This window comes from Protopterus annectens, chromosome 8.part0, assembly GCF_019279795.1.
Source record: "Protopterus annectens isolate FY-2018-M chromosome 8.part0, PAN1.0, whole genome shotgun sequence".
NCBI lineage: Eukaryota > Metazoa > Chordata > Ceratodontiformes > Protopteridae > Protopterus > Protopterus annectens.
In genome coordinates this window covers 1,886,301,461-1,886,326,290 of record NC_056741.1, presented here as the reverse complement: position 1 = coordinate 1,886,326,290, position 24,830 = coordinate 1,886,301,461, and the positions used below count along the sequence as shown (strand labels likewise).

The following is a 24,830-nucleotide window of genomic DNA, read 5'->3' as shown; positions in this document are numbered from 1 at the left end:
TGACATTCTGAAAGCCAAGAATACAAATGCTTTATATAAACACTCCACCACTTGTCCCGAATATAAGTTTTATTTTTTTGTTCTTGACCAAGTTTTGCCAAATATCAGGGGTGGGTTATGGGAGGAAATTTTGGAAAGTAGGGAATTATGGTGGCAGATTAATTTAGATTCTAATTCCAAACCAGGAATGAATGATTTTTTGACCATAACTCCCTTACTTAAAATAAGAGCTAATAAGCTTTAGTAGTAAAAAAATACATTTTCTACAAAGGACACTAGAGGGCACTATTGCATAACACACACCAGTCTCTTAGTTCAATGAATGAAATGATAAAAGTTCTTTTAAAAGAAGTTTTTTAAATAGAAGTTTTTAGAAAGAAGCATTTTTTTATATAAAATGAGTTTTTAATGTATTTATAATTATTTATTTATTTATTTAATGAATATTTATATTTACAATGTACATATTTATAAATGAAAATGAGAAATAGTTTTAATGAGAGCAATGAATTCATGCATTTTAAGTATTCTGCACTTTTTTCTGATGGGCATTAATATTCATGAGTATGTGCAATTTGATAGGACAGTTTGAATTAATTGAGAAATGTCTATGGACAATTGTCATAATTAAACAAAGTTGATTTACTATATAATGAAAGGAATTAACTATGGAGCTTTGTCTGATGAAGTCCTATTGTGAAGGACGAAAACGCATACTGAACTGTTATTGAAGAGCGTTAATACAAGTTTTTTAGTTGGCGTTTGCTTTTGGTCTCACTTGTTTTTAAACTATTTGTGGAATAAACTGCACGGACTGAGCATCAACGTTTCCTGGCACTTATTTTACAGTTTACAAATTTTGCTATACTATCATGCTATGTATTCACTGAAACTGCATTATTAAATTTGCTATTGTAAATATTGATTAAATACCTTGGAGCTTTTCTCCCCGGGCCTTACTGAAAAAGGGCATCTGTGCCCAGTCAGACTTACCTGTAAATAAATGTAAATACTTAAATAAATAACTAAGTATATTAGCATATGAAATCCAATAAAACTAAAACATAGATGCATTTGGCTGCTTACCAGTAGCAACTCATGATATTGGACTGCAGGACTGCAGCCCCGCCCCCAGCTGTAAACCAAAATAAAAAAAAAATCCCCAGCTATAAACCAACATAAAAAAAAAATCCCAGAACTCCATGCCTGAATGCTTGTAATCTTGAATTTGGACTGCTATTTAACCAGTCTGGATTCAGAAAGAAGGCAGCAGTCTACAGATGACCCAGAAATCTATGCGGTTACAACCACATAGTTTGGAAGGGTATCGGACTACAAGGTCTGCAGTCTGTGCATGCTCGGAACAAGTTGAGGCAGAGCACGCATGCATGGCATTCTGTCATCAAGAAAGAGAACTCAGAGCAGACTTTTGAATGGGGAACTGTCCGGCGCTAAGAAACAACACTTTGGAATGGAAGATGGGAAACTGGCTTATTTATTCTGTGGAATTTTGAATGGAGGATGGGATGGGAAACTGTCTTGCTTATTTATTCTGTGGACTTTTGAATGGAGGGTGGGATGGGGAACTGGCTTATTTAAGCCAGCACCAGGAACTTTGAGGATGGGACTCTGCATCCAGAGCTGGATTTACTCAGGTACTGGTGGTGTGTGTGAATTTTGAGGATGGAACAAATGGAGGACAGGACTCTGCATCCAGATTTACTCAGGTACTGGTGTGTGTGTGTGTGTGTGTGTGTGTGTGTGTGTGTGTGTGTGTGTGTGTAATGCCCCAGTTAACTGTAACTGGTGGCTAGAGAGAGCAACTCAGGATCAAGCCCTCAATTGTAGGTGCAGGTAGCAAGAGCCTGAATTCCCTACCCACCACCACTTATGAAAGCATTCAGATTTTTACCTCATATTTTTGTTCTGTTCTGTTCCTCATAAAATCTTTGGTTTTCTGGGTTTTGAATTCACTAAATAATGACAGACATTTGAATTTCAGACTTCACATTCTTCAGAAAGTACATGGTAACATGAAACATTTTATTCTAGCAATTTTCTAAGTTTATAAGATCAATATTTCAAATTTGTCCCTATTTTTGGGGCTGTATTCCCCTATTATTGGCTTTGTCCAGGTGTTTTGTGCTAAGACATTGAGAACTATGGTGAGAACTGAATTCACTAAATGACAGCCATTTAAGTTTCAGTCTTGCTGTCTTTCAAGAAACAGCTGATTTGGCATAGTGGTATGTTGCTCTGTGTGTAGTTCACAGGGTCCTAGATTCAAGACTTGGCAGTGAAATGCATGGTGGTAGCACAGTATTTTATTCTAGCAACTTTCCAAGGTTATACAAGCAATGTTTAAAATGTGTCCCTGGTTTTTGGGCTTTTGTCCCCCCCAATACATTTTGGCTTTTTCCAGATTTCTTGTCCTCATGTGCTGCAAAGCTGAGAGACAGATACAGTTGAGTGTCGAGTGGATTTTACAAGGAGCTAAGAGCTTCAGGGGAAGAGACGTTTAGTGCTGCTTATGCTGAGTCTGCTTGCATTGTTAATAGCACAACAGGGAGTGTACTTGCTTTCGATGCAGAAGGCTGTGGGTTCTACTCCTACAGTATATAGATGCATTACTGTACTGTATTGTACTTTTAAGGGGGTGGATGCTGCATTCCTGAGACTGTCATCTTTGGCTGGGATACCTAGTAACTATCAACCTGTTATCGGTTTGCCATCCATTCCCTATTTCAATATTATTAACTTATCATTTTTGTAATGTAACATGGGTAATTTATTCCTCAAGGGCAACAGGCACTTTATTTGTAGATGAAACAATGAGATATAAAGTTATTTGCTAGCAGCAACCTCTTCATTAGTTACAGATCTCTTTAATGTGGAATTATTTAGATGAATTTTGCTTCTGCAGAGATTGTGCATATTTACTGATACTGGTGGCTTGTAGACTTTTATGATGGAAATGTTCTGAATTGGACAGTTTTGTCATTATTGGTGCATGCAATTTGTTTCATTGTTTACTGGAAAAATGTTCAAAACAATAAATTTAAAACGCCCTCTAACAACTGTACTATATTATACAAGGAATATAATTTAATACAATCAGGAAGGTGTAACAAAGAACACATGTATGTTTCGTGTGCAAGGGGCCTATGATTTGAAAACAGCCAATAGTTAATATCCAAAAAGCAGGAGACCAGAATCCAGTCCACACAAACAATGGTTACTGAGCGCTTTCATCTCTTGAATAGAAACTTCTTCAGAATAACACAGGATATTACACAATAGCCTTATATATGCTATTCCAACAAATTAGTTGTCATCATTAACTAATTGATAAAATAATGTCCTGAAAGGACATATAAACATTTAAAGAGTAACACACACACATATATATATATATATATATATATTGCACTCACAGTAAAAAAAGAAAAAATGCGATTAAAAACATATAAAACATACCTGACAATTAAATATATCCTATAATAAGTTAAAAATAATCAAAGCAACAGATGTCAATATTTATGAATATGAAAGTATATATGTATTTGTTGTTGTATCTGAAGCACCGGGTGTTAATAGTGCAGTATCCATCAGCTCTGTTCTCAGGCTCAAGGCACAATTTCTTATATGACAGTCATCGATACCTACTATTAGGGTAGGCTGCTAATAAGCAACAAATACATATATACTTTCATATGTATAAATATTGACATCTGTTGCTTTGATTAGTTTTAACTTAACAAAGATACAGTTAAAAAGAGCTTTAAGACAGTCTGACTCTTGTATTGGCCCTTCCTGTTATGCCACATGGCATAATCAATAGAATATTGTATTTAGAGAACATCATTTATACATCAAGGTAGCTGTGTCAGATGTAGATCCTACTTATTTCAACATTTAAATATTTATTGTATAATAAGCTTTAGCTCACAAAGTATTTTCATATATATTCTTTCTTATGTGTAAACATATTAGCATGTACAAGGATATTCATATTTCTTTGCTGCTTTAAATTATAAAAAAGGGATGAAATTCTTATGCAATTCCTCTCTGATATTATCTGATTTCTGAAGAGTGTCAGCACTGTTTCAGTCTTGTCTACGTTGTTACTCAGGTTTGATGCACTGAATCTGATAAAGCATGCAATACTCCCAAAATGAAGCCTATAGTCATAAGAAGTTAAAGCACCTTCCCCATTCTTGCAAGTCAGCAATATTGATGATATTATGACTATAGTTTCAATAGTCTGACATACTAATTACTATTGAATTCGGAAGCATTGAAATTTACAGTCTTCACAGTATATAGCCACATAATACATAATGATATGATAATATAAATGATGATATGCTTATGATCTATAATAATTTTAATATGCAGTTTCAGGATTAACATGTAAACATGAAGAATAATTATTTCATAAATGTTAATTGAGACTTATTAAAAACCTACTTGCAAAATCAGATTGATTTCTTGTAGAGTTGTTCTTGGAAGGCAGTTCTGCTTTCTGTAGCTTAGACTTCAGAATATTATTTTCTTCTGTTATTTTCTCAAACTTTAGTCTCAAACAATCCTTTAAAATGAAAGAAAACCAGTATAACTTTACAAGGTACAAAGGTGCAAATACCCATATTTTCATGAGACTAACAATATAGCTTTTATGATATAGTATACCTTTCCCCTAACTCTCAGCCTACACATTTTTTTGTAAATTTTCAGCCACAGATTTTGGTCTCAAAGAAAATATATTACATCTAACATAAAGGTACATCAGTGTTTAATCTATGTTACTAGTATACTGCCTGAATTTAGTGTCAACTTTCGGATGCAATGAATCACAACTCTATGTTTTTGATATTTGTTAGGATATTTTTACTTTGTGATACTTGGTATTTTGTAAAAAATGTTTTGTTGTGAGGCTGATATGAAATATATTTTAATAAATATCACCATTCCAAAAATCTCCATATTTTAATATCATCATTTCTAGAATCACATTCCTTATGACAATGGAAAACATAAAGACACAAAGAACCATTCAACTGCCTCCTGAAAGGACATTTTTAATGCCGCAATTACTGCAGTAAAACTAGTAATGTACTGCATAGTAATACGTTTAGATAGTCATGCAGTACATAAAGAAAACAGTCATCAGAAATAAACAACAATCAAATGTATAAAAACATGTTTTTTTCTAGATTTTTATAATGTTTCTACTTAATGAATGTTCCTTTTTTGCATAATAGTATAATGCATGTTTTGGGATGTACCATCTTTCAGTTTCATAGCTGGGGTAGTACTGTGGAATAATTTAGGTTCAGGTGCTGTAAACAATATTTTTTCTAATAAAACTGGTATTCCTAGTTTATAAGTAAATTTCCTGTTGAATAATGCTAAATTTATTAACCTATAACTTATATCTCACAGGAGCATGACAATTTTTAAAATTGCTGTTTTGTTGAAAACAATATTTTCATTCAGAGATTACTACAGTAAGAATTTTTTTTTGTCTGAGGTGTACTGTCAAAGAGTTCACCGTCAACATAGGGACATGGGCTTACAACTTCTCTACAAAAAATGAGAGTTTCTCTGTCCATCCATGATTCTAGAAATCATATTTGATAAACTTTTATGTACCATTTGTGAATACATATCTGTCAGCATGTTTTGTTAATTTGCAGTATTTTTTACCATCCATTTCTGGGATAGCTATTATACCTTATATTCTCATGTGCATGTTCACTACTATGATGAACCACACCCAGAAACAGTAACTTTTTTATGAATGTTTAACCACCAAATGAACCCATGTAATGGTCAAACACTGTATTACAACACTATGATGTACCTGTAACATAAACAGTTATTATAAATGGAAGAGACATTCATACACAGACAGATCTCGACACCTTGATATTTTACTGCAGACTCTGAGAAACGGGTAAAGTTACATGACACACACCTCCCACTGTGTTATGATTTCTTAAGCTGGTATGTGACCATTATTATTTGTCACATATTATCATATATAATATTTTCTTTTTTAAGAATTTAATCCCATTTAGCTATATATAACATACAAGACTCTGCCAACTCAATGGTTACATTCAAAAAACTACTGAAAGAACATTTAATACTCACAAGGCAATGCCCTTGCCATCTTCCAGGTTAACCCTTATTATACTAACTCCCCCACTCTTGCTCCCGCTCCTTGCAGACGATGCATAATCTCCCTTTAAGATGCTTCGCTTCAAACACCTCCCCCCAGCATTCCACAGGTAAACACATACAATCCCAAACCCAGTCAATACCCACAAAACAAACCTTAACAATCTTTCTTAACTCCTTTTTACTTATGTCGTCTTAAGCAATCTTTTTCTAGAAACCAGTACATTCTAAGTACTATCCTACTTTCAACTTTAAAAGTATGTGATTTTAGTTATATTCTTGCCAATACCAAGGATTATTGTACCATGGAACTGTAAAACTTATGCAATCTTGTAAAATAATGTGTTTTTTTCCTAAGAAACTATGAAACTGTAAATCTATGCAGTCTTGTAAAATAATGTGTTTTCCTAAGATAATTTTGCTTGGTATGTATTAATATCTTACTTGCATGTTATTATTATTATTTTGTGGAGCTTTTCTCCACGGGCATCTGCTGAAAATGGACATGTATCCAGTCGGAATCTCCTGACCAACAAATGTAAAATAAAATAAATAAATGTATAAATGATAGCACTGCTACGTATGCTATATGAAATGCAATTCACAGAGAAATAAGATTCAAAATAAACATTCACATTAATATTACAGTGCATTCTGATTCATATTTATGTATGTATATATATTTAAGTGCTTTTAATGTGTCTATATCACGTTATCGAAATCTTACTACATCGAATCACTAAAGGTCGACCTCTAGTGATCGATGTAGTAAAACATCGAATAATGGTTAAAAAAAAAAACAAACAAAAATAAAAACTAACTAGCGTAGGCAAGGGGGCAAGCCCCCCCTGCACCCCCCACACTCCCTACTTAAATATTCAAACTCCGAGACTGCATTACATTGAGGTAAATGGAAATATCAGCTTCTATATTGTCAGCTTTTGACATCGTGAACTAGACCCCTTTTAATTTATGACCAACAGCATGAATATTTACAGCTATCAGTCTCCTAGTAACATTGACTTTATATTTCCAGTCACTTTATCATGGGCTGGTAACACTGATTTCAAGACAGATGTTTTTACAGACATATTAGGATTATTGTCTTGTAGGTTGTTTATGCCAGACTCATAAAGCATTGGCTTCCTTTCACTAGTTAGTGTTAATGCTCTGTATTGATAGAAAGCCCAAATTGTTCCAAACTATTTGTCTCTGCAGCATTGTATCAGTTCCCTGAGTCAGGTATTCCTTCTAGATGTTTTCTCCTTCTTCTGTTGATCATGTTAGTCGGACCTTGTATTCAGTAAGATCACACAAAGTCTGCTTTGAAAAGCAGTGCGTCTTTTGTTCCTAAATTTTTGATTTGGAATATTTATGCTCATTCTTTCACTTTTTAACAAAGACAAATTATTTGCTCTGCTATCAACATAGAGTTAATGGTTCCCATGTATTTTCTGGAGTAGTTGAATTATGGATTGTTTACTGTTTGGTGCTATCAGAATACAATTGTTAGTTTTTTTTTCTCAAAAATGTTTTTTTATTTTTTAAATACATTTGAATGAATTCCATATTATTTATACATAACATCTTAAATAGCTATGTACACTATTTACATTAGCCTGACACTATAACAGATCTTAATGTATCCAGTTACTTTATAAGTATAAACAATCCAAAAAATGAAGGAACCAAAGGTCCGAGGTACAAACAATAATATGAAGCAAGAAAAAGTTCCACAGACCACCAAGGCAGAAACCAATATGAATTTATTCCAAATGTTAGCGCTTTCGGGATAACCCTTCCTCAGACGTACAACATATTAAAAAGCACATTAGTATTTAAAAACCCATAAACCAATCAACATGGAAATGCAATAAAACAATTAAGACAATTAAACATATGGTCTATGCCTTTTTAAAATGGGCTTTAAAGGCACCACACCATTCAGTCCTGGATACCTATTTGCTTCTAACTGTATAATACACCTAGTCTCACAATATTCTCTACAACGTACCACATCTCCCCCTCTGGGATTATCCTTAATGTGTTGTAAGGCCATAACATTAAAATAATCTCCCTGACATTCAACAATATGTTGTGAAAGGACATTACGAGTATCTCGTAGATGAATGGCAGACACATATCTTAAAATTCTGTCTTTAAATATGCAATTCATCTTTCCTATATAGAATGAATGACAGCACATACATTCAGCCACATATACTATATTTTTGGTTTGACAGGTAACAGACAGGTTTATAGATTCTCTTCATAGTAGGATGCTTAACATCAGTATCTCTACAAATAAAAACCACAAGCTTTACATTGTGTACATGGCCATGTACCTGACCTATCAGTATGTCTATCCCCCATATCAGTCTTATCACAGAGTAACTGTTTCAAATTTTTATTCCTTTTAAAGACAAAATTTGGGGAGTTCCCTACCAAGACCTTTAAGGAATCATCAGACTGTGGTATTCTCCAATTTCCCGTAATAACATCACATACCTGTCTAATGTCACTGCCATATGTGAGGTGTAAACTAAGCCCATATCTATTCCTATTTGCATTCCTCCTACGATTATTAACAATATTAGTTCTACTAGATGGATCATTGATACCTACTGCATCTATTCCACTGGATAAAGGGGGAAATTGAGATCTATTAACTATCTCTTGTGAAGAGAACCAAGGTGCTGGACTGCAGGCCATATTAACCTCTTTATCTACATGTATAAACGTATAACCCTAGATGTTAATCTAGATGAAAAATCTACCATTTCATCCCTCAAAATCTCTTCATCAGTACATAATCTGGATATCCTGAGTGCTTACCCTTTTATGATGTTCTTAAAAACAAAACCCGGGTGCATGTTGTCCTTGGCCAATATGCCATTTTACCAGCATGCTTTTCTGAAAAATCTGGTAATAAATGACCCATCCGTATAATGTTCAACTTTAACATCTAAAAAATCTACCTACTTATAAGAATGCTGTACTGAAAACTTTAGGAAATTAGTGGTATGTTCTAAATAGTCAATAAATTCATTCAAAGCCTCACTGGTGCCAGCCCACAACAAAAAACATCATCAACAAAACGTGTGTAAAAAATGAGTTTATGTTTCTATTCATGGTGAGCACTAAATATAATCTCCTCTTCCCACTGTGTGAGAACTAAATTGGTGTAAGAATTGGCACAGGGGATACCCACGGCAACCCCCCATTTTTGCCAAAAGTGTTGTTTGTGTGCAGTCCCCAAATGATCCTTTGTGAGGCTGCCATCTACAGGGAGACCATCTTAGACTAAACACATTATTATCGCCTCCATCTTTTCTTTTTATTTCTCAGCACCTAGAAGTTATACACCCCAATAATCTATAAAATATAGTGCCTCCCTAGTTGTTTATTGGAGGTGCTCACTCTTGGGCTCAGCATTTTAATATAAGATTTCTACTGCCACAATGAGTCTGTGCAGCACCATGCTTGCTCCAGTAGCTGAGTAGTTGACAGGGTGGCTGGGGTTTTATTAAAGTAAATGCCTTCTTACCTACAGCTCTGCCTCAGCACCTAGTGCTTCACTAGTTTGTGTGCAAGAATTTTCATGCAGTTGTTAAGCCTTTTTCACTGTCATCTGGTATGAACTGGTAAAAATGAATAAGTCTTGCCTACAATTGTGTAGCCCAATCTTTGAGCTTATGCTATGGTTCATCGAATTGACACTTTCACTTTACTTCAGCTGATGAACTCTAAACTAAGATGTTTTCATTGTTTTTAGTATTTGAACCACTCAGTGTGTCTGTAGTCATACCATTCACAAAGGGATCAGTAGTCTAATAGGACTTGTGAATAATAGACTGGTGACAGAAACTGCATTTCATGTCACCATTACCTTCAGGTGTGAGAGCTTCTTCTTCTTCTTAAAATAAAAGTGAAGTAACCATATAATTTAATGGCCGATACAGAGTATATACAAATTTTAATATACTTCTGTGTAATCTAATACATCACTAGAAAAATAGTACAAATCAACAATCTCTGTTGTGTGTTACCTGCTTTGTTATTATCTAATGATCTAATGATGCAAGTTACTCATCAACAAATGAAACAGGATGCCAGTTTTCTATGTTTTATGGCAAATTAAAAAAAAAACAGGTTATACCTGCCAGTTATCACACAGGATTAAGGCAATGAGCTATTAACAAGCTGCTTCCAGTGGTACAGGGTTTGATTCCCTCAGGCTTCATTTGAGTACTCTGTGACTTTGAGCAAGTCAATTAACCACACAGTTCTTTGATACAGTTGGGAAACTGGGCTAGGTTTCTCAGTGGCTTCTAGGGCTGCATAACTAACCACAGTCTGGTTACATTAAGAAATTGTTACATTATAGGAAACTGTAACATATAGTTAAATAAGCAGGGTAATATGGTTTGAGTAGAAAGAAGACTGCGTGGAACATGCATTTTAGGAGTAAGTCACATACAGTCTGCTAGCTTGAAGTTCTATACACAGTTTTCTTTAAAACATATTTATTAAATCATCACATTTTAAATTGTAACACTGGTTCAGATACATTAATAGAAAATAAAGCAAACTGTAATACCAGCTTTCATTATTATCTTTGTACAGCATACATATTTGTTTTCTTTGAAAGAATTTTCATTCACTCCAGCATTGCAGAAATTGATCAAGTCCTATCTTCAATTAGACCTGACTCCTCCTGCATTATTCTGCATGTATTGTTACCACAAATTCTATATATTTCTATGGAAGTTATTTTATCTCCTTTACAATATTCAAAACTTCCATTATAGTTGGTAGAGAGATTGCTATCCATTTTATAGTAATTACTTATTTGGCAGCTGATAACATTAGACTTAATCCCAGCTCAAAAGAATATTTTATGTAGCTACTATCATTTGTTTCCCCAACATTTTTGTCAAAGTACTCTATGGGGAATTTTTTAAATCTAAAAATAAACACTGCACCCTGAGAATGCCACCCAGGAAGTATGGATCATGCAATTCTTTATTAATTGCCACCTACAACTTCTCCTCTGTTTGATAAAAGTAAGAAAATAAAACCATTTTCATTAGTTGTATATCACTATCTTTATCCATAATCAGGAGCTTCCAGTTTTGTAAGTCTTGGTTTACCTTTTGTTTAGTCTCTTTCCACATCTCCTTAGCTGCCATAACAGAATCCCTTTTAAAACATATTTCTAAATATTTCATCTCATCATGCTCCCATAAGTATGGGTATCACTGGACCTGTTCATGCTTTTAGATCATAGTTCACCGCTTTTGTTTTATCTTCATTTACATTATATACACTTCTTTAAACAAGAAACATCTTTATTAAATTATCAGTTATGACACAGGCAATCATACATTTATATAAATGAGAACAAACCATAATGACATAGTTTTAGTTGCAAACATGATATATCACTTATAATCTATCCAGTCATTGTCAGTCAAATATTCAAATCCTGCCTTCTTTTAAACCTCATTCCTTCTCTGCATGTATTGTTCCCATAATTCACATTTTTTTCTATGTGATTTGGTCCTACTCTTTTTCTAAATATCCCATTTCCAGGTATTTTATCTCTGTTACTGTATTCACTGTTTCCAGAACAGTTGCTTTACACTTTGAATTCTATTTTCTAATAAATGCTTTTTTAGCAGTCACCATAGTTAGACTCAACAAATCCTTACTCTGTCTAAACAATTCCGATTCTGTATCATACCTCAAAAAATCATTTCCTTAGGTATATCAATTTGCTCACCCAGTATTTCTGATACAGTAGTATACCGGGAATTTTTAAAGTCTGCCAACTCTTTAAACTCCTAGAAAATATGTTCCCAATTATCTCTTTCTTCCCCATCACACCTCCAAGATTTGTTATCTACCTGAGGAAAAATTCTTTGGCGTCTACCTGGGGTATAAAAATACCTATGTAAACACTTCCAAATAAAGATCCTAAATCTTCCAGACTTTGTTCTGAATCTGGGAGGCACACATATACCTTTCCATTGTTTCTTTGTGACTTGCTTATCCAATCTCTCTTTCCAGTCCTTTCTAAAGTCCTCTGATTGATTTTTATAGTTATCATGTTTTATGTGCTCTACTAATTATTCCTTTTTTAACAGCAGCTTTAGTTCTAGATTCTACTAAAAAATCTACCAGTGCTGGTATTTTATTTAGGATGCCCCATAGCTCTTTCACTTTGCCTATGCTCTGATAACAGTTCTTGATAGGTAAGGCAATCTCTAGCCCGGAGTCAAAATAAATTCTTGGGCTCTTCCCATTCTATTACCTTTTCCTCTCTTATTATTTGCTTCCAGTACCTTGGCTCTTTTGCCAGTTTTCTCCAATAAATTCCCATTCCCTTTTGTCTATTGACTGTATCCCTAATTGCAGACATCGCTATCGTCAGAATCTCATTTCTCCATTCCCATGTTGGCTTAGTTGTTAGAATACTTTCTGCTACTTTATAAATATAATATTATGTATGGTTATTGTTATTCTCCTTAAGGATCTGCATCCAAAATCCCAGTCTCTCCCTGTTTCTTTAGCTTCCCCCCTGTTTCATCATCATCCATTTCCACTTTGAATTATAACTTTCTGCTTGTAGGAGCCTTTACTGTGTAGCTCTGAAATACCACTTCAAATTGGATAATCCCAAACTGCCTTGTTCTCTAACCTCTGATCTGTATTCACTTTAACCTTACCTGCTTCTTCCTATATACCCCTTAACCAATGGTTTCTCCCTTTCACACCTTCTCCAACTCTCTAGTATATATTGTTCATTGTCAAGCCATACTAAGCTCAAACTGTAATTGCTTGGTTTATATGCATCTACTACATGACATCACTGTAGTAGACACTTTATTTCATTAATGTAATATTATTGTCTGTGTTAATTCCATTTTAATGTGTATCTGCTTTATATTATTGTACTTGTACCTTAGTTGTGGAGCTTTTCTCTCCGGGCCTCCACTGTAAAAGGACCTATGTCCAGTGGACTTTCCCTGTCAACAAATGTAAAATAAAAATAAAAATAAAATAAAAAAAAAGAATCAGATAATTCCACTTGACTCTTGCCATCTTTCCCTCACAGCTAAAATCCTTCACATGTTTATTGATTGTTATCCACAACATCTTACCTGGTTGATAAAAATATACCTGACCTGTATATAAAACTAAAGGGACTAAAATAATTTTAACTGCTTGTATCTTGCTACCATATCCATAAAACAGAGCTTCCAATTTCTCCTTTTTTGTATTATCTTTTATTTAGTCTCTTTCTACATATCCTTATCTGCCACACCAGAATCATTTTAATCTGTACTCCTAAGTGCTTCATTTTATCATGTCTCCATAAATATGGATATTGCTGAACCAATTGGATACACAGTTTACAGCTATTGCCCTTCTTTTAGCTTCATTAATTTTATATCCTGAAAAGACTTGAAACTGTCTAAGAATGTTCCACAATACTGAAATGTCTTTTTCTGGATTTATCTGGTATTCAGTAATATCATCTGCAAATAAAGCCAGCTTTTCTTGACTACCATACCAATTATATCCTTGAATTTCTGAGTCCCTTATTTTTTTTGCCAATGGTTCTGAATATAATGCAAATAACAAAGGGGAAAGAGGACACCCCTGCCTGGTTCCTCTTCTCAAACAGACATTATCAGATAGGACCCACCCACTTTAATTTTCACTTCTGATCCCTCATATATCCTTGTAATCAACCTTATAATTTTAGCAACGAATGCAAATGCTTTCATTGCCCTCTTCATAAACTCTCAGCTTACTCTTTCAAATGCTTTCTCTACATCAAGACCCACCAACAACAGTGGTATTTTCTTACATTCTGATTCACTCTGGATCATCATTGTTCTGTTAATGTTGTCAAATATTTGCCTACCCACCACAAAACAATATTCATCCATATCTATCGATTTTGGCATCACCTTTGATATTCTTTTAGCCACTATAGATATAAATGCATTACAATCATCGTTTAGGATTGAATCACCTTTGCTATTCTTTTAGTCACTATAGACATAAACGCGTTATAATCATGGTTTAGGATTGCCATTTGCCTGTATAAAGCTGGATCTGATGGATCTTTACCCTCTTTAGGTATTACAGATGCCACCACTTTCTTCCGTCATGCTGGTACTTCTCCTCCTCTTAAAATACTGTTAAACAAAACCTTCCAGATCTTTGTCAGTTTTTCCCTCTTAGCTTCCAAACTTCCACAAGTATACCAGCTGTTCCTGGGGACTTTCCTGTAGATTGGTTATACATTGCAATTTTTACCTCATCTTCTCCTATGCTAACTGTTAGTAATTGAGCCTCATCTACCTCTAACCTTGGCATATTTAATTCTTACATAAACATTTCCATTTGCACCTTTTCTTGATTTCCATATTTTTCTGCTTTATATTGATTTTCATAACATTTCCAAAATATTTCTAGTAACTCTATAGGATCTCTTGTTATTTTTCTTTTTATAAGCTTCCTAAGCTTGGTGACAACCCTTTCTACTTTCTGTTGCATGAGTCGTGCTAAAAGTTGGGTTACAAACCCAATATGTCTGTATTAACAGCAGTCTTTCTAACCTCATGTATATTATTGAGGTAATCCCTTATTTTTTGTTTAGCATTCTGCAATTGTTCCTCTTCTTGTTCTGTGAGATTACCCCTGTTCTGCAATACTTTAACATTTGTCAATCCCTCTAAATAATTCTTGTTACTTCTTAACCATATCTCTATTTCTTTTATTTTCACCTTATTCTTAACCATATCTCTATTTCTTTTATTTTCACCTTATTTTTAATCTCCACTTTAATTTTATCCTACACCCTGGCTATATTTTCAGAAGAAATTTCTATCTTCTCTAATAACTCCTATATCCATATTTATGGGGACATGATAAATTAAGTATTTAGGAGTATGGATTAAAAATGATTATGGTGTGGCACCTAAAGATATGTGGGAAAAGACTAAACCAAGGATAATACAAAAACTGCGAAAATGTAAGCTTTATTATATGGCTATAGACAGTAAGATACAAGCAGTTAAAATGTTTTTAGTCATATTAGTCTTATACACTGGTCAGGCATATTTTTATCAACCAGAGGAGATGTTGTGGTTAGCAATTAACAAAGAGCTGAAGGACTTTAGCTGGGAGGTGAAGATGGCAACAGTCAAGTAGGATAAGCTGATTCTTCCAGCAGAACAGGGTAGATTGGGATTACCCAATTTGAAGGGGTATTTCAGAGCTACACAGTTAAGGCTCCTATACATAACACAAGCAGAAAACTATAATTCAAAATGGAAAGGGATGATAATGAAACAGGGGGGGGGAGCTCAACAAACAAGGAGAAACTTGAATTTTGGATGCAGGCCTTTAAGGAGAATAGCAATAATCATAAAGAATATTATATCCGTAAAGTAGCAGAAAGTATCCTAAGAACTAAGCCAACACAAGAATGGAGAAAGGAGAGTCTGCCAATAGGGATGACTGCAATTAGGGATATTGGAAAATGTCAACAATTTATTTGGACTGCAGGTTACAGATTGCCTTCCTTATCAAGGATTGATATCAGAGTATAGGAAAAGGGAAAGAAATAAGGGGGGGGGGGTCCTAAATGAAAGACCAGTACTGGTAGAGTTTTAGTAGAATCTAGAACAGAAGCTGCCATTATAAAAAAAGAATAATTAGTAGACCATATAAAATATTGCATGATAACTATAAGAATCAATCACAGGAAGTTTTAAAGGATTGGGAAAAGAGACTGGATAAGCAATTCACAGTGGGAAGATATATGTATGTCTCCCAAATATGCAACAAAATCTAGAAGATTTAGGAGTTTTGCTTGGAAATGTTTGCATAGATATTTTTATACCCCAAGTACACTCCAGAGAATTTTTCCTCAGGTAGACAGCAAATGTTAGAGGTGTGACAGAAAAGAAAGAAATAATTGAGAACATATTTTCTGGGAGTGCAGTGAGTTGGCAAATTTTAAGGATTCCCTGTGAGATGCACTGTCAGAGGTGCTGGGTGGGCAAATTGGCGTAATGAGGGAGATGCTTTTTCTGAGCTATGATACATAATCAGAATTGCCTAGACATTGTAAGGTCTTGCTGTGTCGAATTATGGTGGCTGTCAAAAAGCAATTACTAGAAAATCAAAATCAAAATCTAAATAAACTATACTAGAAGTAGTGAATACTGTATCAGACATAAAACAACTGGAATTGAGATCTTTAGAAAAGGGTAGGAGCAAACTGCATAGGGAAAAAAGGGTAATTGTGGAAACAATACATACAGGGGAGGCAAGAGGTTTAAAAGAAGGTAAGACTTAAATGAGCTATGTAATGTTTGACTGAAAATGATTGGATAGATTATAAGTGATGTATTATGTTTCCAACTGGAAGTGTGTCTGTATAGTTTGTGATATAAAATTATTGCAACTAGGATTGTGTCAGTGTGGTTTGTTTTCATTTATGTAAATGTATGACTACCTATGTTGCAAGTAATGATTCAATAAACATGTTTCTTGTTTAAAAAACAAAGGCAGGAATTGAATCATTTATATAATGTTGCTTAGGTTATATGATGTATAGTGGGTCTAAGTTCAGTCATCAAATTCAAATTTTAGTGAACAGCTAGTAATTGAACTTTAAACATTGAAAGTTTAAAGTACCGAACACGCTTACCTTCGAAAATAAAATCATTGAATGGCCATAGTTGGCCAACATTGCAAATGTCCGATGATGCTGTGTACCTTGTCAACCAAGGTGGTGGGGCTCTGCCCTCACATCCCCAATGTGGGGGAATGTGCTCCCACACCCCCAACTATATATACCAACTCCAAGACTGCACTACAGTGGGGAATGGGCAAATTTATAAAAGGGTTTGTTTAGCTTACCTTGTGCATCACAGTACTTCCTGGTTGTTGGTCAACTATTGCACTTCAATGAATTTATTTTTGAAGATAAGCATGTTTGTCGATTTAAACATTTGTTGTTTAAAGTTTGATTATTAGCAGTTTGCTGAAATTTTAATTTGATGACTGAACATAGACCTATATATTGCAATATATGTGAAGCATAATGTTTGTAAACGTGAAATTGTTAGTGTTTTACATAAATGTAAATCTCCCTGTTACAAGTGATAATTTAATAAAGGTGTTTAAAAATGTGTTTACTGTCTCTCTCTTCTGAGTTTCTGTGTTCACACTGGGAGAGCTGAAATTAAGTTGTTACTCAACGTGCAGCCATCTTGGAAGCACATGTTATATACAATTTTCATATAATTTCTATTGACCATTTTGTTGCTCAACAGAATTTTTTCAATGTTGGGAAAAATTTTAATATTTTATGTTTTTATTTTGCATCCTGCTTGTGCAAAGTAAAACATTTCATCTACTGATGACAACTTCTTTTGGATCATTCCTTTATTTTTTTACTCCTTCGCCATGTAGTTCTATTTATTTACCTCATTATGAATTTCAGTTAGCTGTAACCATTGTATTTTCTGTCTTTCAGTCCTCATATTCTTTTTTCTGATTTATTGCTCTAGCTCTGCAATTAAATTTTTTCCTTGTTTACTACTACCTACATTTCTTTCCCATTATTATCAATGTTATTAATTTTGTCCATTGTACTTGTACTGAAATTGTACATAGAGAACCATTGTGAATACAGACAGATTGGATTTGTAACCTAACATTAATTAACCAATGCAAACATTTATTTTCTGATTATCGTAGCTATTTTTTCATCAGTCAGTATAAAGTCACCATTACCTGTACCATTCATTACCCCACTGATAATTCTGTTTACTATCTGTCCAATGTAACCTTTTGTACTTTGAACTTTTATGTAAATGTATGACTACCTATATTGTAAGTGATGATTCAATAAACATGTCTATGTAGTATAACTCTGTGCCCATTTCATTCCTACAACCGCTATAGTATAGTTCTTTGCCTTAGTGCATCCTTACTACCTCTGTAGTATAACTCTGTGCCCTTTGCATCCCTTACTACCTCTGTAGTATAACTCTGTGCCCTTTGCATCCCTTACTACCTCTACATCGGACATTTGTGATGTAGCGAACTCTCTATTACTTTGGTGCCTTACCTTCAACTACTTCTAACTTTTTTCTAAAACACCATTTCAGGAAGGGTCAATTGTATAACTGCTGCTCAATGCATCTTAAACCTGAATGCAATATTATGTATACATAACTTTGAAAATAATGTTATGTTTTGTAAAGTGTTTTATAATAAGTTAGTACTATATGTGCTAAATGCTGGTATTGCTTATGACTGTAATCTGCTTGAAACTAGCATTTACTAAATGTTCAATGTGTATTATTAACTTGGCGCTTTTCTCCCCAGGCCTCCACTGAAAATGGACATATATCCAGTCGGACTATCCCCACCAACAAATGTAAAATAAATAAATAAAATAAAATAACTTTTCAGGTAGTTTTTCAGGACTTTATTCTCTTTTACTGCTGAGTTCAGTTCTTAGTGTGATAAAGTATACCTGCTATATAGTGTATATATATATATATATATATATATATATATATATATATATATATATATACATATGGCATATAGTTCCTAACGTTATTTCCATTATCTGTTCTGGTGTTTAGGCATTATGTCACTGTTCATATTAAGAATTTCTTTTTTTCATTCTAGGACTGTGAGATTCTATGTGGTAATTAACTGTGCAACTGTATTTTAAAAGTATTAACTCTTAAAGCATAAGAACTAATTCTTCCGGTTCGGTGATATATATCGCACAGTTTTGACTTTATCATGACTCTATTTCCATCATATTTTCCATTTCACCTATGAAATGTCTTACATTTTAATAGTGGGATAAAACCTAAGTAGTTTGTACAACTTGATTTGCACATCTTGGATACTTTTTTCTGAACATGAATAATTCCATATTTTCCATTCTCGTAAAGTACTTTCTCCTGTTCTAATTCATTATCTTACATTTTTAAAGTTGTCTAAGATATTGTACTGACCACTGACTTCAATATTTTACTATGTTACAATATTTTAAATGTATGTTCACTTTACAACATGATGTTTAGCAATTTATCTGGTGCTTTTCCATCCCATCTTCAGACATTGTCAGGTGTGCCTTATTCAATGACCTCTCTTTGAATGCTTCATTTCCTTTCTGCAGCTAACCATCTAAGTCCTAACATCTTACCTTTCATTTACCTGTTCTGATCGTCTTTCTCTCAGGCATGAGATCATCTGTTGCATTTGCTAGTCTTTTTTTGGAAATCCTGTAATAATATGTAGGATTGTTGAGCTTAGAATCTTCAAAACAATGATGGCATTTTGAAATTGTGTTACTAGTATGCCTTGTGTCATGATCACATGACCATCACCACATCATTGAGTCAGCTGTCATAGTTCCTTTTTGTAGCTTATCTGCAAACACTCATTTTCAGTTTCTATGTATTACAGAATAAAGGTAGGACAAGGAATGATTGGTCAACAAATAAAATATCACAACAATTGATACTTAGGATGTATTAGGGCACAGATTAATATTGTAGCAATAATAGGGCTGTACTAATGCAGACAATGATACTATAGAGGTAGTAGGGATGTATTAGGACATTGAAATATACTACAGAGGTAGTAGAGACATATTAGGGTAAAAAGTTATACTATAGAGATAACAAGGGTGTACTAGGGCACAGAGTTATACTATAGAGGTAGTAGGGAGGTACTAGTGTACAAAGTTATACTATTAAGGTAGCAGGAATGTACTAACACACATAGTTATATTATAGAGTTGTATGGAGGTACTAGGGCATGGAGTTATACTATACAGGTAGCAGATATACAATAGAGCACAGTGTTATACTGTAGAGGTAGCAGGAAAAAAGTACAGCACAGAGGTATGCTGTAGAGGTAGTAGGGATGCAAAGGGCACAGAGTTATACTACAGAGGTAATAAGGATGCACTAAGGCACAAAACTATACTATACCAGTTGTAGGAATGTAATAGGCACAGAGTTATACTATATAGACAATAGGGATGTATAGGCCATAGAGTTATATTACAGATGTAATGGGGATGTACTAGGATGCAGAGTTATACTATAGTGATAATAGGGATGTACAAGGGCAGAGAGCTATACTATAGAGGTAGTGAGGATGTACTAAAACACAGAGTTATACTACAGAGGTAATAGGGATGTATTAGGGCAAAGAGTTATACTACAGAGGTAGTAGGGATGTACTATGGGACAAGAGGTAGTAGGGATGTACTATGGCACAGAGTTATACTATAGAGGTAGAAGGGTATACTAGGGAACATAATTATACTATAGAGATAACAGGGACATACTAGGGCACTGAGTTGTACTATACAGGTAGTGCACAAGAAATCTGGACAAAGCCTAAAATTATGGGGGAACAAAAGCCCAAAAATAGGGACAGATTTTAAATATTGCTCATAAACTTAGAAAGTTTCTACAATAACAGAATTTGTGTTAGCATACATTTTCTGAAGGATATGAAGTCTGAAACACAAATTTTTACCACTATTTTGTGACTTCAATCCACAGTGATTTGCCAGAAAAATCACAAACTGTATGACTAACAGACCAAAATATGAGGCAAAAATCTGGAAATCTGCAAAAATCTTTACATTTGAGAGGTATGGGGATGTAGTAGGCACAGAGTTATACTATATAGATAATAGGGATGCACTAGGCCATAAAGTTATATTACAGAGGTAGTAGGGATGTACTAGGACACTGAGTTATACTACAGAGATAATAGGGATGAACTAGTGCACAGAATTATACTACAGAGGTAGTAAGGATGTACTAGGGCACATAATTATACTGTAGCAGTAGTAGGGATGTACTAGAGCAAAGGGTTATACTACAGATGCAGTAGGGATGTACAAAGGCAAAGTGCTATGCTATAGAGGTAGTAGGGATATACTAGGGCAAAATGTTATGCTATAGAGGTAGTAGGGTTGTACTAGGGTGTAGAGTTATACTATAGAGATAATAGGGATGTGCTATGGCACAGAGTAATACTATAGAGGTAGTAAGGATGTAGAAGGACACAGAATTATACTATAGAGATAGTAGGAATATACTAGGGCATATAGTTACACTACAGAGGTAGTACGGATGTATTAGACACAGAGTTATACCTTAGAGGTAGTAGGGATGTTCTTGGGAACAATGTTATACTGTAGAGGTAGTAGGTATGTATTAGGGCACAGGTTTCTACTTTAGAGGTAGTCAGGATTTACTAGAACACAGAGTTACACTACAGATGTAAAGTTATTCTACAGAGGCAGTAGGGATATACTAGGCAATAGAGTTATACCATAGATATAATAGGGATGTGCTAGGGCACATAATAAAACTAAAAGGTAGTAGGAATGCACTAGGGGAAAGAGCTATACTACAGAGGTAGTAGGGATGTAGTATGGCACAGAGTTATACTTTAGAGGTAGTACGGATGTACTAGAGCACCACAAGGTTATATTATAGAGGTAGTAGGGATGTACTAGAGCACAGGGTTATACTATAGAGCCAGTAGTGATGTAATAGGGAACAGTGTTATACTATAGAGGTAGTAGGAATGTACTAGGGGAAAGAGCTATACTACAGAGGTAGTAGGTATATAGTAGGGCATAGAGTTATACTTTAGAGGTAGTAGGGATGCACTAGGGCACAGGGTTGTACTATAATGGTAGTAGGGATGTACTAGGGAACATAATTATACTATATAGGCAGTAGTGATATAATAGGGCAAAGTGTTATACTATAGAGGTAGTAGGGATGTACTTAAGCATAGAGTTATACTACAGCAGTATTAGCGATGTACTAGATTACAGAATTATACTGCAGTTGGAGAAGGGATGTACTAGAGCACAAAGTTATACTACAGAGGAAGCAGGGTTGTACTAGAGCACAGAGTTACACTACAGAGGTAGTAGTGGTGTACTAGGGCACTGAGATATTTTGCAGAGGTAGTAGGGATATATTATGGCAGAGAGTTATACTGTAGAGGTAGTAGGGATGTATTATTGCAGAGAGTTATACAGTAGAGGTAGTAGGGATGTACTAGAGCAGTGAGTTATACTACAGAGGTCGTAGGGATATAATAGGGCACAGAGGTGTACTACAGAGGTAGTAGAGATGTACAAGGGCATAGGGTTATAGTCTAGTGGTGGTAGGGATGTGCTAGCGAACAGAGTTATTCTATAGATGTAGTAGGGATATACTAGGGTACAGGGACATACTACAGAGGTAGTAGGGATATACTAGGGCAAAGAGTTATGAGATAAATGTAGTACGGATGTACCAGGGATGTACTAGGGCACAGAAGTATAGTACAGTGGTAGTAAGGATGTACTAGGATACAGGCTTGTACTATAGCGGAGGTAGGTATGTATTAGTGCACAGAGTTATATTATAAAGGTAGCTGAATATACTAAGGCATTGAGTTATACTATATAGTTTTATGGAGGTTCTATGGCACAGAGTTATGCTATAATGGTAGCAGGTATGTACTAGAGGACAGTACAGTTTTACTGTAGGGGTAGCAGTGATGAATTAGAGCACAGAGGTATGCTGTATAGGTAGTAGGGATGTACTGGCACAGAGTTGTAGTGTGGAGGTAGTAAGGATGTACTAGGGCACAGAATTATACTATAGAGGTAGAAGGGATATACAAACCTCTCACCCTCTTGGCACAAGAAATATAGACAAAGACTAAATTTATGTGGAGAAAACCACGCCAAAATTGGGACAGATTTTAATTATTGTTCTTATAAACTTAGAAAGCTTCTAGAATAACATAATTTGTGTTAGCATGCATTTTTTCAGAAGGATATGAAGTCTGAAACTCAAATATCTACCATTATTTAGTGACTTCAGTCCACAGTGATTTGCCAGAAAATCACAAAGTTTATGAGGAACAGACCAAAAATATGAGGCAGAAATCTGGACATTCTCCAAAAATCTGGACAACTAAGATGTATGCGAGTGGATTAGGCACAGAGTTATACTATATAGACAGTAGGGAAATACTACATCATAGACTTATACTATAGATATAATAAGGATGTCCTAGGGCACAGAGTTATACTGTAGAGGTAGTAAGCCTGCACTAGAGCAGAGAATAATATTATAGCAGTACTAAGGATGTACTAGATCACAGAGTTATACTACAGAGGTAGTAGTAATGTATAAGGGTACAGAGTTGTACTTTCAAGGTCTAGAATACAGAGTTATACTGCAGATATAGTAGGGATGTACTAGGGCAGAGTTATACTACAGAAGTAGTAGGAATGTACTAGGGTACAGAGTTCTACGATAACGGTAGTAGGGATGTACTAAGGAACAGAGTTATACTATAGAAATAAGTGGGATGCACTAGGGCACAGAGTTATACTATAGAGATAGTAAGGATGTACAAGGGCACAGAATTGTACTATAGTAGTAGTAGGGATGTACTAGAGCACAAAGTATACTAGGGCACAGAATTATAACAGTACTAGGGTGGGGACTTAGTTATTATGAACTGTAGCAATTATGTCAACAAAATGTTAAAGCTGGTACGCAGTGATACCTATGAGGAGATTTCCATTAACTAGAGAAGTTTAGCATATCAAAGAATAGATGTTTTATTGAATGAACTGTCTACTTAGATTTATATCACTCAGACAGAACTTGAATTTTTAAAAGTTACACACCCAAAAACTCCCACCATCTTTGGTACTCCAAAGACATGTACAAGTTTGGCCGATCCCCCTCTATGTCCAGTTGTGGGCGCCAAGTCATCTAAGACATTTACTCTTGCTAAGTTTATTAACTGCCAGCTCAAGGAGGCAGTGAAGAATATTAGTTACTTCTTCACAGATTCCTGGGAGTTCCTTAAAAGGGTTTTCAGAATATTATACAAGGAGAGTTTGATTTTTGTCACCATTGATGTCAAAGACTTGTTCTTAGTTATTCCCCATACCATTGAGCTTGAGTGGTCTTATTATTTGTTATGTAAGCATAGTGATCTCAACCACAAAAGGATCAAATTAATAAACAGCATTAGAAAATTATTTTTTTTGAGGGACAGCTGCTTAGGCAACAGAGTAGGTTAGTGATGGGGCAGGATGTGCGCCAGTGTTTGCCAATACAGAGATGGTACATTGAGAAGAAATTTCTATTTTTCCATCACTTTATGTTAAGTATCAGTCATTGTATGATCGGTATCTGGATGACATAATTATATTCTGGACAGGTACATTAGAAAAGTTACATGAAGTTTTTGAGTTTTTGAACACCACAACTGAGTTTTTAAAATTTACTGTGAACTTTTTCTTTGAATAAATTGACTACTTCGATATAAATATTTCAAAAAACAAAAATAGAAATTGGTTTGACTCCAACATTTACAGAAAGCCAACCTATGCAATTTCTTTACTACACTACAGAACTTGGCATCCCAGACATCAAAAAAGGAGAACTAGTAAGGCTATCACAAATGGTTTCACAGGAGATGGTCTTCGTTTATGAATCCATTATTTTCTGGAAAATATTAGA

The 24,830-nt window shown here is 34.6% G+C and overlaps 1 protein-coding gene across 2 annotated transcripts in view; it reads right to left on the bottom strand.

Annotated features, from left to right (window-relative positions):
* LRRC36 (leucine rich repeat containing 36) overlaps positions 1-24,830 on the bottom strand; it is a 495,785-nt gene that overhangs the window by 139,028 nt on the left and 331,927 nt on the right. For both annotated transcript variants that reach the window (XM_044081383.1, XM_044081385.1), the window contains one exon: positions 4,471-4,591. In XM_044081383.1, coding sequence (XP_043937318.1) covers positions 4,471-4,591 — 121 coding nt within the window. The remainder of the gene's footprint in view (positions 1-4,470; positions 4,592-24,830) is intronic.